The 18693-nt window shown below is 35.0% G+C and overlaps 1 protein-coding gene across 1 annotated transcript; it reads left to right on the forward strand.

The window, feature by feature from the left end:
- Positions 1-9319: 9319 nt before the first annotated feature.
- Positions 9320-10228, forward strand: LOC110901662 (toll/interleukin-1 receptor-like protein). The gene is made up of 2 exons (XM_022148472.1): positions 9320-9795; positions 9913-10228. The coding sequence occupies exons 1-2, from the start codon at positions 9320-9322 to the stop codon at positions 10226-10228; spliced, it is 792 nt and encodes a 263-aa protein (XP_022004164.1).
- The last annotated feature ends 8465 nt before the right edge of the window (positions 10229-18693 follow it).

The raw sequence follows: 18693 nt of genomic DNA on the forward strand, positions 1-18693 counted from the left end.
CGACCCATAAATTTAATTACATATTTCCCTTCCTAAAGAAGCCTTATTACATATTTCCTCAATCTCGAAATTTTTATTAGATATTTCTCCAATATCTTAATTTAATTACATATTTCACCTTCCTAAACCCCATATATTACATATTTATCCATTTCATTAAAATAACTCTTATAGAATTACTATTTTACCCCTAATGAGTTTATTAAATAAATAACTACAATATATTTCCTAGCTTCACATTTGAACCCAATTATATTTATTTATTTTTAAATTAAAAAATAAATAATGAATTTATTTTTAAACTAGACGCAGAAGAGGAAGATGAAGATCGAGAGCCAACTCTGAAAAAATTATTAACATTAAAGTAGTAGCACCATTTAATTATACTCTTATACAATTATCAACCCAAAATCAGTCAGCAACTCAACCATTGCGTCAAAACAACAAACTGTTACCAAACAATTATAATGTACCGTTTAGCAACTTCCGTTGCCTTTAAAGCGGCTTTTCCGGCAACCATCGTACCGGTTCATCAATAACCACTATGCTCAAACATCAACAAATAACCGATTTCAAGATCGCGTACAAACATCACCAAATCCTTTCTTTCCCACATTCTGTTCTCCAATCTACAGAAACAAAATCCTTTCTTCCCCACATTCTGTTTTCAAATCTACAACTTGGCCCTCAAACACCCACCCATATCGTGACATCTCCACCTTCACGGCCGGTCTCAATCACCGTTCGATTTGATGTTGGATCTTACTTCCCAAGGGTCACCATCGTCGCTGCCACTAACTCTGCTGGAATGGCGGCGGTAACATTTTCAAACCACCATCTGACGCTCTTCGAAATGTGTATGTGCGGATGAGTGTCGAATGGGTGGGCGTCCCGATGGTTTGCACAGACAGAGAGATAGTTTGGACCCTTTCGGGTTTCCGGCGAGGTTACCGACAATATTTGTTTAATATTAATCGATGACTGAATTGATCAATGATTGAAAAAAAAATAATTCAATTTAGGGTACTGGAGAACAAACTTGATTTATGGATACCGGTTGTTTAAGAGTTTGTTTATGTAACGATTAGGATAAATTGGAAATTAAAAATGCCGAAAACCAAACAAACAAAGTTGTGATTTAAGCCAAAATTAGAGAAATAAGTAGAAAGGAGGAGTTTGTTCATTAGAATTGATTATACCATTTAACAGGTTCCGATAAACCCTCATAATAGTATTTTCTTAATTTGTGTAGCCCCGATTTCTTTAATTTGGATTCAATCTTTCATTAAATTTTAATTTGATGTATTTTAGTGCCTTTTAAATCTTTAACTTGATTGTTCAGACATACATCGCTCATCATTGCTTGGGGAATACATTTTTTTTTCCTTAGATTTAGAATGTGTTGATGATTGTCTTTGTGTTAAGGTTGTTTTTTGCTCAATTCGGTTAGTAATATGGAGTTCATTAATGAAAAAAAATGTTCAATTGTATATAACTTTTGTTATATTTTAGTTTTACAAAGTGGTTTTTGTATGGAAATCATGCATATTGTTTTCACAGGTTACTAATTTCAAGATACTGAGTTACTTAAGGGTCTTATTGCAAGGGAAAGTTAAGAAAAGTTTATGAATAGGGTTGACTAAATTTAAGGGTTTGACCTTGCACCGTTGACCATGGGTTGCTCTAAATTGAGTATCTAAATGGGGGCTGCCCAGTCAAGTCAATCTGGCAGGCAACTCTAAGGGCAAATAAGGAGAGTTGGGGTTGGGATTTCGACGGGTTAGGGCTGTTTTCACTTCAGTTGGAAGTATGAAGAGTGACATTTCTTCGCTGAAATTTATTCCTCTATAGTATGCATTCTCTTGGATTAACTGGGTTCCAAAGAAGGTTTCTATCCTTGCATGGAGAGCAAGTAGGAATAGAATCCCGACTAAGGATGCATTATTATTTATTGCTAAGGAACATTTTCGTTAACTCTAATCACTGCTTTTTATGTGGAGACTACCCCGAACATCTATTCCGCATGTGCGTTCTCTTAAACAGTTTGGAAAGCCATCTCTTAGGTGCAATGTCCCACCCACTTATGCATTTTGCCCTGGAGATTTGTTGGATTTTCATTGTTATAGTCAAGGCTCAAAGAAAAAGAAGAAGGCAATGAAAGAAGTGGTGTTGACGACTTTGTCGAGTGTGTGGAGACTAAGGAATGACATGGTTAGCCACACTTCCATATCCAAAGTAATAAAAGAAATAAAGTCGCTGCTGGCATTTTTATGGGTTAAGTACCGGTCTAAAGAGCAGCTGAAACCGTTGGTCGTCTTTTGGCTGATTCATGGATGTTTATGTTTGGTTTCGGGTTGCATGAATTTTGTTTGTTAACTTGGTGATTATACCGGTACGTCTATTGTCTTGCTAGGCGTTTGTTAATTTTAATAGAATTTTGTTGGTGGTAGTAATCTGCCATAATTATATTTAAGTTTTAGTATGGGTGTAAGGGGCGCTCCACCCGTTGGAGTAGTCTTCTCTCTACCCAGCCAATCCTACTCTGCCATATCAACTCCCCTCTCCACTTCGCATTTTGCACTCAAACATTGGCAGGCAGCACTCCGCCTAAACAATTTTTTCTCTCGCATGTTTTTTGAACGGTGAATACTCCCCTCAAGATTGAGTTTACCATATGGTGAAGGGGGTTGGCGGCGGTGTTCCCGCGGCTAAGTAGGGCTAGGAGTTGAGAAAGCCACTTCAGCCAAGCAGAGACATGGTGGTACCTCACCAATATCACAATTATTTCCATACAACGGTGACACCGCCTCCTGTAACGCGTTTCACCCGTCTGCGTTCTAAAGCGTTCATGACAACATCCCGCCGCAACGCGCGGGTCGATGCTAACTCGTTGCATATAATTATTAAGATAAAGATCGAGAGCCAACTCTTGAAGAAATTATTAACATTAAAGTAGTAGCACCATTTAATTGCATATAATTATTATTGCTGTAATTAGGGTTATGTTTTAATTGTGGTAGTTGATTAATATTATTTATTTTATTTTTTTAATCTAAAAATAAATAGAAATATCTGGGTTCAAAGATGAAGCTAGGAAATATATTGTTGTTATTTATTTAATAAACTCATTAGGGGTAAAATAGTAATGGGAAATATGTAATTAAATTTTTGAGTTGGGGAAATATGTAATAAAGCATCTTAAGAGGAGGAAATATGTAAAAATCCCTAAAATCTAATGGAAGTTTCATGAGTGGGCCGCCACCCACTGTATGCTTAGAATTATTCCATATGTCCAAGTCTTGTGTTGTATTTTGACTTAGCCCCAAAGATGGGCCACTAACATTAATTGTCGAAAGTTTTGCAAATGTAACATTGTGGTGTCTTGGTTTCCCGAAATCAGTTTGTGACATATAATTACAATATTGCAATTTATTACCACAATCAATTAATTTATTATTATCACATGAACATTCTGCTTTTGAAAATAATTCTTTTCCAACAGTACCGTGACTTTCATGTGAATTAAAAACATTTTGTATTTAATGTTGTACGCATGGAACCTTTACCTTCCCTAAACAATCACTAAAGTTATTTGCAATTAAATAAAATTTAGAGAATGTACCCGTTTAAGTTGGTGGATCCTTGGACCCATTTGGACCCGCTCCACTCGAGCCTTTGTTGTTTCCCGTAAGCTTCACCCGACAATCCTTTTTGAAGTGTCCCACTTTGTGACACCGCCAACTTGTCTTTTTGGCTTTCTTGTTTGAATTTTATCACCATGATCAAACTTGTGTTTTTTGCTTTTAAACTTGTTATAATTACTCGATTTCCCATCATGCTCCACCATGTTAATTGAAGACTGTCCAACCACACTTTTACCCTTATTTTTTTCAACCTCTTGAACCCGAAGAGATTCTTCGATTCGAATGTGACTTCCCAATTGAACCAAAGTCAATTCTTCCTTTTGATGTTTAAGGGTGTGTTTAAAATCTTTCCATATTGGGGGGGAGTTTATCAACGATACTTGAATCGGAAATTGACTCATCCATATACATATTATGTTGAGTATATTAACCCAATATGTGCAATAATTCATCGTATTGATCCATAACCGGTCTATTATCAACCATTTTATAGGAACTGAAATTGCTTACCAGATTTTTTTTCTAGATGCATCCTCTGCCATATTTGGATTCAAGAGAATACCAAAGATATTTGGCAGACACTGCATTCTGGTACAGATCAGACAACCCGACGCACATTCCATTCAATATATGCCCTCTGCATATATAATCATCATTTTCCCACTTCAATCTCTTTCTCTGTTAATCCAGAGTTTCATCTTCCACTGACTTAGGTATGTACTCAGAACGTACACAACTTTTAGTGTGGTTAACAAGAAGTGCATCTTCTTCCTCCGGCGCCTAAAATCCCACCCTTCAAATTTCTCCAACTTCGCGAATTTGTTTGTCATGTCGCTTGCAGATCACAAGTCATGTTGAAATAGTTCGTTCTTTGTTGTTTGGATTGATGAAGACCACATTGAATCAAAATAAAGTTGCATGGATTGAATGGAGAGTGGTATGAGAGCTACCAGAACGAACTATTTGATCGGTATACTAAAAAGTTCGAACGGATTAAACTCAATTCGTAACAAGAACATGATTGTTTCTTTGAGAGGTGAAAATACTGTATCAAGCAGATCATTGAATAAGTCGTTTTTTTTTTGTGTTTTATTTTCTTTCGAAAATCTTGTATCAGTCCCAAAAGGATCGGAATAGTTACTTACACCCAAATAACTAACTTGGTATTTAATTAGATAGATATATATGTTCCCATAATATTTGACACAATTTAATTGATTTAATAATATCCAACAATCTATGACAATTGTAAGCAAATGCCCAAACCCACATTTGGATATATTAATCCCATATATTACAATTAATATAATATATAATAACAGGAATATATTACCCTCAAATATTTGATAAATCTTAATTACATATACATTATTAACATACCAGTTAGTATAGTCGGCCCATTGAATTTTGTTAACAAGATCCAATTAATTAGCCCATTTAGTAAAGATATTTGGCCCAAATCCGATTAAACACACTAGCTTGTTATAATAACCAAGTCCGTCATTCCTGCATCACCTGACTCGATTAATATATAACGAGAATACCTATTCAACGAGTTAATCCAATATCACTACAAACGTTGATAATCACTAAAATTACCAACATTATTTACGTGAATTAGTTATAGTTTCAATCTTCATATTAACTTAATAACATATTATAAATTTCAAAACAAATTCATAGTATTTTTATTTATTAAACACACAAGGACAATAACCTAGTATATGTCTATTTTGCTTACTTTCCCCTAAAATCACCTGTAGAACCATTAAGAGATAGTAATGGAACACGTCATACAATATTGGCCTTTCTACCCTCAATATATGCCACTCCGCCAGCCTTCTATAAAGCCATCTATCATCATGGATATTCTGAAGGGAATCGTTGGACGTTGGTATTTACAACGTATCATTTGAATTTATGAATCTCCGTCTACGCTAGTTATATATATTAAAATAGGGAAACTCACTTTGTATGTTGACAAATAAATGCTTAAAATACTAAACCAACCAACTTATTGGACTTGGTTAATATATGTTGACAAAAAAAAGAAGCCGGCTCAATTGGCAGTATACACCCTGTGCCCCATATATAGTATTGCTTCTAAGGCTTTTTCGTCTTCTTCTAAACCATAGTTGTTTTCTCTAATATTCTTGGTTGTTGAAATAGAGTCCAGTAACCATCCCTTTGACCCTTTACTCTCATGCATGCCACGCAGGTACCCATCGACCATCAAGCATATCCGTATAGACCAAAGGGCTTTGGCCAGGCAGTATGAATGTCCCCTCTATCCACATGGACGAAGGTTCGTTTCCCACAATTGGGGTTTAGTTGGATTAAATAGGTATAGATCATGAGTTGTTCGAAAAAGAATATTAAGCATCTCCGAAGTGTATCTATATTGGAGCCTTCATCTCATCAGACGAAAATACACATGCATCCGACATAAAGTCCAATTCGGACACTGCAGTACAAGATTCTGGCAAAACTTGAGCCTTTTTACCAAATGTGTAGCATTTTTTTTGTCTAGATGTCAGAATTTTTATTGCATATCGGATGAAAAACCGCCATCTTAACTAGCCAACATTTTGATTAAAAACAATTACCTGTCATTTTAATATTTGAGAAAAAGTTTTCTAGTTTGTGTAAGGGTTAAATTAATTTAACTAATCAACTTATGCATTATATAATACGATAAGTTGATATTAATGTGATGCATGTATCAGTAATTATTATTATTTTTTTTAAAGGAAACCTTCATATGTATCATAATTATTAGTTAGAGTTCTTTTTATCATTAACTATGTATATGTATGCAGCTAGCTTAAAACATCTTTAATGCATGTTTATCTTTTTATCGGAGAAATCCTTGGTTTGGCTTGCATGTTGCATGTATGGATAGTGACGGAGCTAGCCCATTAACTTAGGGATATCCTAATTTTTTTTATCGTGCTCTCGGTCAAGGACGACGATTTCAGCAGGGACAATCAACGCTAGCTTCTACTCAGCTTTTGTTCAACGGTTGGTTTCTAATTGCCGCCCATAATTAAAAGGTTTATTTTATTGTTTTGGACCTTGGACTAAGCTTTCTTATTTACAAATTGGCCTCCTTTTAATTATTCTACAAGTTTTGGTTTGTAAATGGTTTGAGCTTATAAAAAAATTGGAATTTTAATAATATCAAACATCCTATTTTTTGTCAGGGATATCCTCGTTTATGTTTAGTGGTAATCTTTGTATAAAACCGGAAAAAATTACACTACGATACGGGGTTGAGCTATAGCCCGTGTTACCTCTTTTATAACACGCCCCTGTGTAAGAATGTTGTGATAGGCGAAAGAAAATTCATGAAAAGAAGAGAGAGAAGAGAGTCAGTCATCATGTGGCATCTAAGGAAGTAATCTATCCAGGCGAGCTTCTAGAGACAAACGATGTAAAGACCACATATTGTTTCTATAAATTGTTTAGACCTATATTGACGACATGTAGTCCCCAATAGTTCAAAAAACTTTAGTCCCGTAGATATATTTTCTTGTAGTGTGAGAAGGAATTTAATAATTGTAATTGTAATATAATTTATCAGTTGTTAATGTTGAATAAAAACCAATGATTGTTAAAATTGGTAATTGGTAATTAAATATACAAATAATCACAGCGAGTTCATATTTATTAACGTAGAACTTGTCGAAAGCTATATGGTCGTTATCATCTAAGATTGAATAAACAACATTTATATCGATTCAACAGGTACCCCAAACTAATTGATCATATTTACATAACCGATGTTGGAAACATTGTCTTCTACTGGCAAAAAAAAAAAAAAAAAAAAAAACCCTCGTCACTTCCCTTCATTGTCTTCTTTCTACATGTATTTCGATATTTATACTTGATATTGCACAGTTAGCCTTTTCTATTTCAACTTTATCCATTCACAAGAGCTTAAAGCTCTGAATATGCTACGTTTTCTGAGAGGTGATGATAACCGTAAAACCACCCACATTCTTGCTCGATGTTGTTGGTTATATGCAAATCAGATAATCTACCTCTGGAGCGTAAGTTATGCTCAAATTAGTTGTTAAATGGTTAAATGTATGAAGGGTTCAAATCCGATCTTGAAACATCTAACCATCTTGTTCAATCTTCTCATGAACCATGGTTGCTTTGTTAGCCTAATCATTTCATTCAATTTTGTCATGAATCTTGGTATTTGTTCTCAATTCTGTAGGGGTGTGTACGGTTCGGTTCGGTTCGGTTTTTGGGTAAAATCAAAACCGTAACCGAAAGTTCGGTTTTTGGTTTTTAAAAACCGTTCGGTTTCGGTTATTTCGGTTTTAGCAACGGTTCGGTTCGGTTTTTCGTTTTTTTTTTTCGGTTTTTGAAACAAATTATGTAAGATTCAAAACTTAAACGTATAATTCAAAGTTTAAGAATCTTTCTTAAATGTTTACATTTAAGTTAACATATTTAGTCTTTTAAATAATATTATTCACATAAACCTAACCTTCTAATCTATTTTAATGTTTCTCCAAAGTTTTTGTTAAGACGTTTTCTTTTATAATACTTTGAAAACTATTTAATTTTATATTAAACTTTGTTAGTGCTTGTAAACAATGGATAATGTTAACTCAACTATTAACATAGTGTCCTCCAATAATCCCTGACTAACGGAACCTTAACGACTTTAGTCATCGGTCGCCAGAAAAACGTTTTTGGCCGGAAAACACAACTTTTCTGTCCCCAACCTCTTTGTAACCTTAGATTGAACCTTTAGAAACCTTTTTCTAGTAAAATCCCCAATTATTATGGTCACCGGAAAAAAAACGCGGTCGGAACACTCCTTTTTGGGTAGAAAATTCAACCTTTTCGTACCAAACCTCTTTGTTAGATCGGGCCTTTAGTAACCTTTTTTTCTAGAAAAAAAACTCTAATTATTGAGTTCGCCAGAAAACTCCTTTTTGGCTAAAAACTCAACATTTTCGTCTCAAACCTCTTTCCAACCTTAGATCGGACCTTTATGAACCTTTCTCCGGCTAAAAATGTTTATTCGGCAATCGGCGACTAACGGCGTTAGGGTTCCTTTAGTCAAAGGTCCATTGAAGGCAAATATGTTAATAGTTTGGATTGCTTGTGGTGAGCTTTGAAGTTGAGACTGGTAACGATCAATTAACAATAGTTGGGATTATTTAAATTTATTATTCCATTTATTTTTAGAAGTGAACATGCCCGTTAAAGCTTTGGATCATCTTTATTAATTTCGCCTCTTGAAAAAAAAAATGTTCCTACTTACAAAGATGGTGACTAGAATCATGAAAGGGGATTAAGAGAAACATTTTTTGATGTTTTCAGAAATGAATTTTTGATAACTTGTCCTATACATCTATGAAAACAAGGGTGTGGAAAAACCTAAATTTAAACCGTTAAATTTAATAAATTATAATATTACAATTATCATCGAACAAATAATATAAACACATAGTTACGTTAAAAGCTAAGGGGTGAATTGGTTTCTCCTCCTAATATTCTTATTATGAGCTCTATAGGGCAATTCATCACTAACAAGGATTCTTTCAATCATTTCTTATAAATTTCCAAAGACAAAATTTTTGATTTTATAGTACTTCTTTTCACTAAACAAAAGAAATAGTTTGCTTTGTGTACTTCAACTATATAACTTAATGGCCTCTTCTTCAACTTCGTTCATTCAAAAGAGCTTCACATATGATGTGTTTTTAAGTTTTAGAGGTAAAGATACACGTAAAAACTTCGTTGATCATCTTTACTTTGCTCTTCAACAGAAAAACATTCGTACTTTCAAAGATGATAAAATCAAGAAAGGGAAAATGATAAATGATGAGCTCATCAAATCCATTAAAGACTCAAAGTTCTACATTATAATATTCTCCATGAAGTATGCGTCTTCATCATGGTGTTTGGATGAACTAGTGAAAATTATGGAGTGCCATAAGAACGCAGATCATGTTGTTTACCCGATCTTCTATGATGTAGAACCCTTTGAAGTCCGCAAACTAAGTGGGGTAGTTGGAAAAGCCTTTGCCAAACATGAAAACGAAAATCGTGTAGGCAAATGGAGAGAGGCTCTAAAAGAAGCAGCCAATCTGGTTGGATGGGAATTGAAGAACACTTTTGATGGGTATTTCATATGTCCCCAGTATTGAAGATTAAACATTAAATATAAATTGAGTAATTAAAACAAACTTCTCATGTGAGATTATAAAATCATGCTAACCAAATCGTCTTTAATATACAGGCATGAAGCTAAACTCATCCAAGAAGTTGTTGCTGAGATTTCATTAGAATTATGTAAATCAAACAATGATGAACAATTAATAGGCGAGGAGATTGAGAAAGAGGATGCTCTTTCATCTTTAAAATATGGCTTTGATGATATTTCCAGAAGTATGGTCAAGGGAATGGGAGGTGGTGTGAAGAAAGCTTTAACAAGAGTTGCTTTTGATCAAATATTTTCCCGGTTAAGGATAGTTCAAAAGTCCAACACTGAGTCACATCAGCATGGTGTTATTGAGTTAACACAAAACAACTCCAAAAAGAAAAGAGACCATTGAGTTGAGAAAATTAATGTTTTAGAGATTAACATGTTTATGACTCAACCCATGTAAATATGAGAAGAATTCTTTGTATATTTGATTTTCCATCGACTTTGTTATTCACATTGTTTCCCTTCAACAATATAGTATAAAAAGGTATTTATATTAGTAAAATGATACCTAAAAAGTACTCCACCCGTCCCATTAAAAGTGTCAAATTTTGAATTTTCAAAGTCTTTATTTATACACTTTGACCTTAAATAATTTTGTTTGTGTTAGATAATACTTGATGAAAGTTATATGATTTGAGTGTGTTTTACAAGTGTTTTTATCGGGTTAATTTTCATCAAGTTTTATATAACACAAAAAAAATATAATTAAAGTCAAAGTTTATAAATAAAGACTTTGAAAATTCAAAATAAGACACATTTAATGGGACGGAGGGAGTAACATAATATATATTTATTCCCGTGCTTTTAAATATTGTGAAGAAAGATGCTCATATATATCTGTAAGTGTTATCTAGCAATATAAATTTTCAGCAAAGATAGATGCTCATACCTGTAAATGTAATCTAGCAATATAAATTTTCAGCTTTTTTCAAATTGTTTTATTGATCGACTATATATATAACTTAATTGCATTTTTAAACCCGGAAAGAAATTAAGTTTTTCTATGATTTTAAGCTATGAGGAATTTAATACACTACAATCACATATATATAGATTAACCGTTATCATGAAGATTAACCGTTATCATGATATGCTAAAAGTCGAGTACCGAGAATTCATCACCCCTTCTATATGCAAAACCTTGAATGAGCTCATTAATTGGGCGAGGGATAGAGAGATCGAATTGAAAAGACAAGAGGAACGGGGGAAGAAGTGGCAAATCGAAAAAAGAACAACTCAAGGCACCCCTTAAAAGCCCAAGACTCACGACCATAACAAGAAGGAAACTCCTAAGGGAGGATTTTCATGATGCAAGACATGTGGGAAACTCCATTCGGGCAAATGTTTAATGGGAAAAAGAGGATGCTACAACAGTGGTCAACAGGGGAATCCATACTACAATTGTCCCAATCCCAAAAGGGTATGTTACAACTGTAATCAATCGGGTCATGTGAAAGGTGAATGAACAAAACTCAAGCAAGGAAAGAAAAAAAGGGAAGGAAAGAAGGAAGAAGACCTCAAAGCTAAAGGAAGAATGTTCCAAATTTCATCGAAAGAGGCAAGGGTTCATCCGAATGTTCTATCAGGTATATTTATCCACTCACAAGAGCTTAAAGCTCTGAATATGCTACGTTTTCTGAGAGGTGATGATACCATCCACATTGTTGCTCGATGTTGTTGGTTATATGCAAATCAGATAATCTACCTCTCGAGCGTAAGTTATGCTCGAATTAGTTGTTAGACGGTTAAATTTATGAAGGGTTCAAATCCGATCTTGAAACATCTAACCATCTTGTTCAGTCTTCTCATGAACCATGGTGCTTTGTTAGCCTAATCATTTCATTCAATTTTGTCATGAATCTTGGTATTTGTTCTTGTCAGAAACTCAAGAATAACAACTGAAGTGAAGCTTTATTGAACTCGAAATCTCAATACAAAAATTATATAGTCATCACAGATTGACTAATACAATAATCGATGTGATGATGTAAAAATCTAATACTCTTACGAAATAACTTGCAAGAGAAAAGAGAAGATTAGAAGATGAATGATCTGTGAGCGTGTAGAGGACAGGGGAGGCAACGATCCATTTAAGGAGACCCAAAACCACCACAAAGGGAAATTATCTTTGACAGCTAAATGATATTGCCTTGAGAAAAGTCTTGACAGCCTGGACACAAGAGTCGAAACCTCTAGAAGGGGATCAGCGACACAAGAGGAAGCCCAGCAACAAGAATATGAAGGCCAGCAATGACAGCCCAAAGAGAGATCCAAATACCCTTGCAAAACCAAAGAAGAAATTAAAAATATAACAAAAGAACGAGTATTAAAACTGAGATATGTTAATGTCTTTAACACCCCCCCCCCCTCAGTTTTAATACTAAAAGGATTAGAGAGACCTAAAAACTTACACATTTTTTGATGATCAGCTGGTTGAAGACCTTTAGTGAACAGGTCTGCATACTGGTCCGAGGAGGAAACACCAATGGTTTTGACCATTCCAGAAACGATTTTTTCACGAAGAAAAAACAAGTCAATCTCAAAATGTTTAGTTTTGTCATGAAAGACTGGATTTGCTGTTATAGACAGAGCAGCAGTACTATCACACTTTAATTCAACGGGCAAATCAATTTTAACTTGCAATTCTTGTAACACATTCACCAGCCACATTACCTCGCACAAAGCAGCACACATAGATCTGTATTCTGCTTCGGCAGAGGATCTAGATACAACACTTTGTTTTTTGCTTTTCCAGGAAATTAAGGACTTTCCCAGAAATATACAAAACCCTGTAACAGATCTTCTGCTATCAATGCACTTTGCCCAATCTGAGTCCGCAAAAGCGGATAGCGCAAAATTATCACCTTTTTAAACATTAACCCAGCACCAGGTGCCCCTATCAAATATCTCAACAGCTTGAAAGCAATTTGAGAGTGAGCCGAAGTTGGCTTATGCATATATTGAGAAAGAAAATGAACAGCATATGCTATGTCAGGTCTGGTATGGGATAGGTAAAGTAGTTTCCCAACTAGCCTTTGATATTCATTAACATTAACAAAATTAGCTTCTTCTTTTTTACACAGATTTGTAACAACGTAGTTTGGTTCAATAGGACATGAAGCGGGCTTACATCCACTCATACCGAACTCATTTAGCAAGTCCATACAATACTTTCTCTGAGATAGACATATCCCTTCCTTAGTTTTAATAACTTCAATTCCCAAGAAAAATTTCAATAAACCCAAATCTTTGATTTTAAACTCAGATTGAAGCAACTTCTCACATTATCTATTTCTTGTTTGTTATTACCAGTTAAAATAATATCATCCACATAAACTAACATAACAATGAACACATCATTATTAGATTTGATAAACATAGAGTAGTCACATTTTGACTGATAGAAACCGATTTTCAAAAGCACATTCACGAGTTTTTCGTTCCGCATACGTGGAGCTTGTTTTAACCCGTATAAAGATTTATTTAATTTGCAAACTTTATTATGATCACAGTCATTCAAACCATCAGGTATAGACATGTACACTTCTTCTTTTAGATTTCCATAGAGAAAAGCATTATTAACATCTAGTTGATAAAGAGGCCAATCATTTTGAACAGACAGACAGATTATACATCTAATAGTTACCATTTTCACAACTGGTGAAAATGTTTCATCAAAGTCTATGCCTTCTCTTTGATTAACTCCTTTAGCAACCAACCTAGCTTTATATCTTTCGACTTCTCCATTTGATTTATATTTAACCTTAAAGACCCACTTACAACCTATAGGCTTTCTGCCTTTAGGGAGATCAGCAATAGACCAAGTGTTACTTTCATGAAGAGCACTAAGCTCTTCATTCATTGCATTAACCCAATTACTATCCTTAACAGCTTCTTGATATGAACTAGGTTCAAGAATTTTATTAACATTAGAGGCAAAACACACATTATCAGGAGACAAGTTAGTATAATTAACAACTCTCTCATAACCGAATTTAACCTTGCCTTCGACCACATAGTCACCAAATTTTTTTGGAATAGACACGGACCTAGTTAATTTTCTAGTGGTGGTATGGGTACCCTCAGGAAGGTTTGATTCTTCACTGCTATTGCTAGACTCAACCCTCACAGGATTAGGTTCAGGTTCATCCACTTGTTGATTGCCAGCCATGTCCTTACCAGAGGATGACTGCTGAGTATCAACCTGAGGTGTTGATTCACTTGAACTACTGTGTTGCTGAGTCACAGTAGCTGAAACAGTTTCTACCTTCTCATCATCATTGGGATTTATGTCACTTGAAGATTCATAAAGGTCGAAAAAGTTTGAATTATTTAAACATTTAGTGTTGTCAAGATCAGATTCTGAAAACAACTTAGTTTTATAGGGAAAAACATTTTTATGAAAGCTGACATCCCTTGAGAAGGTAAATTTCTTTTGATCTAGACTCCAAACTTTGTAACCCTTTTTTAAATTTGAATACCCCATAAAGATACATTTTTCAGCTTTTTCATCAAGTTTATCAGGATTATTTAAAACAGTGAAAAAACATAAGCAACCAAAAATCTTCAAGTGACCAAGAGAAGGCTCAAAGCCAAGAAGTAACTCATAAGGAGTTTTACCATTTAACACAGAAGATGATGTCCTGTTAATTAAGTATGAAGCAGTGAGAATACATACATACCAGAATTTTAAAGGCACACCTGACTGAAACAATAGAGCTCTAGCAACATTGAGTAAGTGTCTGTGCTTCCTCTCAACAATACCATTTTGTTGAGGAGTGCAAGCACAAGATGTTTGGTGAATGATCCCATATGACTTAACAAAGGTGGACATTTGAGAGTTAACAAATTCAGTTCCGTTATCACTCCTAAAAACCTTAATATTTACTTCAAATTGAGTTTTCACAAGGTTATAAAAGCTTTGAATGTTTTCAAAAACTTCAACTTTAGATTTCATCAGGTATACCCAAACGGACCTGGAATAATCATCTACAATGGTGAGAAAATATTTAAATCCTTCTATGCTTCGGACCTTATAGGGACCCAACACATCTAAGTGAATTAAGTCACCTACTTTAGAGGTTTTGTGTTCACTTAGAGGAAAAGGGACTCTGTGTTGTTTTGCTTTATGACAAACTTCACAGGGATCAATATTATTTTTATCAGGTTTAAGATTTAAAACATTTAAGGCTTGATCGGCGGGATGACCAAGTCTTGAGTGCCAGAGCTTTATAGTTTCAGCTTTATTAAAACAGGCAATCACAGAATTAAAAGAATTACCACAGAAATAAAGCCCATCAGTTTGTCTACTAGTCACCAGGGTTTTCTTTAAGTACAAATCCTGAATATAACAAGAGATTAAGTTGACACAATATTCGGGGACCACAAATACATCTCTTAAGATAACAAAATTGGATAATTTGTAGCACCCTATTATAGTGACCTTGGCATCAGTACCATTAGGGTGTTTGACTGTTATATTATAATCAGACACGTCAACTTTATTGAACATTTTTTCACTTGACATCATCATGTGCTGATTAGCACCAGAGTCAATAATCCAACTCATATTACATTGGGACCAAGTTTTACTATTAAAACAATAAAATCTCTTGTAACAGTCTAAAGAAGAGAACACATTATGGCATTTACCTCCAACATTTGTCTTAGGCCCATCATCAGTTTTTTTGTCATTAAGCAAGTCTAGAAGTTTAGTGAACTGATCTGAGGTAAGAGAATTCAAAGAGTTGCTAACAGATTTGTCACTAACAGAGTTATTCACAAAATTATTAGATTTAGACCACTGACTATTGGTTTGACTAGATTTAGACCTGCAATTTGGAGGATACCCATGAAGCTCAAAACACTTATCAATAGTGTGACCAACCTTGTTACAATGAGTGCACTTCAAGTTGGGATTAGGACCTTTGTTAAACCTCTTTTTTGTTATCACTGAACTGATTTGTTTTAGCAGCAAAACCGACATTAGGCACTTTAAGACTACTATTTGAAACCCTATGTGACTCTTCCCTCGATATAATTGAAAAAGCAGTTTTAATAGATGGAAGAGGATCCCTGGTTAATAGATTAGTTCTGACAGGTTGGAAAACATCATCTAATCCCATCAAGAATTGCATAAGTTTTATTAACTGACTAAACTCATTGAACTTGGTAGAAGCATTACACGTGCAAGATGGTAACTGAAGCATAGCATCAAATTGTTTCCACATGGTGTTTATTTTATGATAATATTCAGACACACTGGAACCATTTTGACTAACAGAATTAATTTTCTGATATAACCCAAACACTACAGAACCATCAACCTTATCATATGTCTCCTTAAGATCATTCCAAACTTCTGACGCAAGTTTGGAGTACACTTGACCAACATATAACTCATCAGAAACAGAATTTAGAATCCAAGTTAAAACAATAGAGTTGCATCTTTCCCATTGACTAGCTAAGACATCATTAGACTCAGATTTAACACAGGTTCCATCAACAAATCCTAATTTGTTTTTAGCCATTAAAGCAAGTTTTATAGCATTCGACCATACCACATAATTCTCAGTACCTTTTAATTTGATATTAACGATAGACAGATTACTAGAGTCACTAGCATACAAATACAAAGGATCACTGGCATCTAGTTTGCTTATTAAGGTAACAGAGGACTCTGTTTTGTCAGTCATGATCACACAGAAACAGAACAGAACGAAACAGGACCAGAAAAAAAAACAGAACAAGCAGACAGCAATCAAGCAAGCAAAGAGCAGTTAACCGAAATTTTGAAGAGAACCAACCAAGTAACTCACGAATCACAAAATAAAATAGCAAATAATAACGGCAAAGCTAAACCAATGTTCCAGATCGTTGGTTCATCACTCAAGGTGCCAACGCAGGTCTTAGTGTAGGAGCCACCTAAACCTTTAGACACGAGAAAGGAACAATCTCACCGAGAGGGGTTCCCAAGTTAGGGTTCGCCAAATAAAAAATCACAGCCTATAACCTTCACTTAGGGTTATAAGACTGTGAGCAGAGAAGAAAAAAGCAATCCGGAGAAACACCCTTGATGAATCACGAACAACAGGATCTTTGACCGAAAGTAACAGCCCCCGAAGCAAAGCCGGACGACCACACCTCTGATTGCAGGAGAACAGAGTCACCAATACCTGGATCCGAATTAACAAACCCTAGATTTGATCCGGATCTTGCAGATGAACGACGCTGATGAACCACACTCCAGAGATACGCAGCGGAAGGAAATCAGAGCACCAGATCAGCCTTGGAGCTCTGATACCATGTCAGAAACTCAAGAATAACAACTGAAGTGAAGCTTTATTGAACTCGAAATCTCAATACAAAAATTATATAGTCATCACAGATTGACTAATACAATAATCGATGTGATGATGTAAAAATCTAATACTCTTACGAAATAACTTGCAAGAGAAAAGAGAAGATTAGAAGATGAATGATCTGTGAGCGTGTAGAGGATAGGGGAGGCAGCGATCCATTTAAGGAGACCCAAAACCACCACAAAAGGAAATTATCTTTGACAGCTAAATGAAATTGCCTTGAGAAAAGTCTTGACAGACTGGACACAAGAGTCGAAACCTCTAGAAGGGGATCAGCGACACAAGAGGAAGCCCAACAACAAGAATATGAAGCCCAGCAATGACAGCCCAAAGAGAGATCCAAATACCCTTGAAAAACCAAAGAAGAGATTAAAAATATAACAAAAGAACGAGTATTAAAACTGAGATATGTTAATGTCTTTAACAGTTCACAATAACTTAGTTCCTTTTGATCCCTACGTCTAAAGTTGAGTTCCGCTCATGAGTAATTATATAAGAGCTTGGCTTGGGGCTTGGGCTCAAGATTAAGCTTGTTTATTAAATCAGCTTTAATTTAGGGCCAAGCTCGTTTGATTTTGGCAATCTAAAATGGTTTACGAGTGGCTCGACTCGTTTAGACCCCTAACTAAGAGTCGTCGACATAGTATTTAAATTGTATGGTGGTGATCCATATTCCTTTAATTCCATTGGGAATTTATTGTAGCATCCAGTTTGGACGAGTGGTCCAACCAATGAATTGAAAAGAATCAACCTTGAAACAGTTCTTTCTGATTATTTATTTTGGAATAATGGATTTAAATAATTCAAACTATTGTTAATTGGCTGCCACTGGTTCCAACTACAAAAATCACCACTAGCATTCTCAATTATTAACATAGTGCCCTCCAATAGACCCTGACTAATAGAACCTTGACGACTTTAGTCATCGGTCGCCATAAAAACGTTTTTGCCCGGAAAACACAACCTTTCCATCCCAAACATCTTTGCAACCTTAGATTGGACCTTTAGGAACCTTTTTTAGTAAAACCCCAATTACGAAGGTCACCGGGAAAAAAAATGTGGTCGGAACCCTCCTTTTTGGACAGAAAACTCAACCTTTTTGTCCCAACCCTCTTTGTAACCTTAGATTGGGCCTTTAGTAACCTTTTTCTAGAAAAAAAAAAAAAAAAAAAAACAAGTTATTGAGGTCGGCGGAAAACTACTTTTTTGGTTGAAAAACTCAACATTTTCGTCTCAAACCTCTTTCCAACCTTAGATCGGACCTTTATGAACTTTTTTTCCGGCTAAAAATGTTTATCCGGCGACTGGCGACTAACGGCGTTAAGGTTTCATTAGTCAAGGGTCCATTGGAGGCAAATATGTTAATAGTTGGGACTGCTAGTGGGGAGTTTTGAAGTTGAGACTGGTAATGGCCAATTAACAATAGTTGGGATTATTTTAATCCATTATT

Source organism: Helianthus annuus, chromosome 13, assembly GCF_002127325.2.
Source record: "Helianthus annuus cultivar XRQ/B chromosome 13, HanXRQr2.0-SUNRISE, whole genome shotgun sequence".
Lineage (NCBI taxonomy): Eukaryota > Viridiplantae > Streptophyta > Magnoliopsida > Asterales > Asteraceae > Helianthus > Helianthus annuus.

Coding starts and splice junctions, on each gene's coding strand:
- LOC110901662 (XM_022148472.1), top strand. CDS start 9,320: ATGGCCTCTTCTTCAACTTCGTTCATTCAAAAGAGCTTCACATATGAT. Junction 9,796..9,912: donor TTGAAGAACACTTTTGATGG/GTATTTCATATG, acceptor TTTAATATACAG/GCATGAAGCTAAACTCATCC.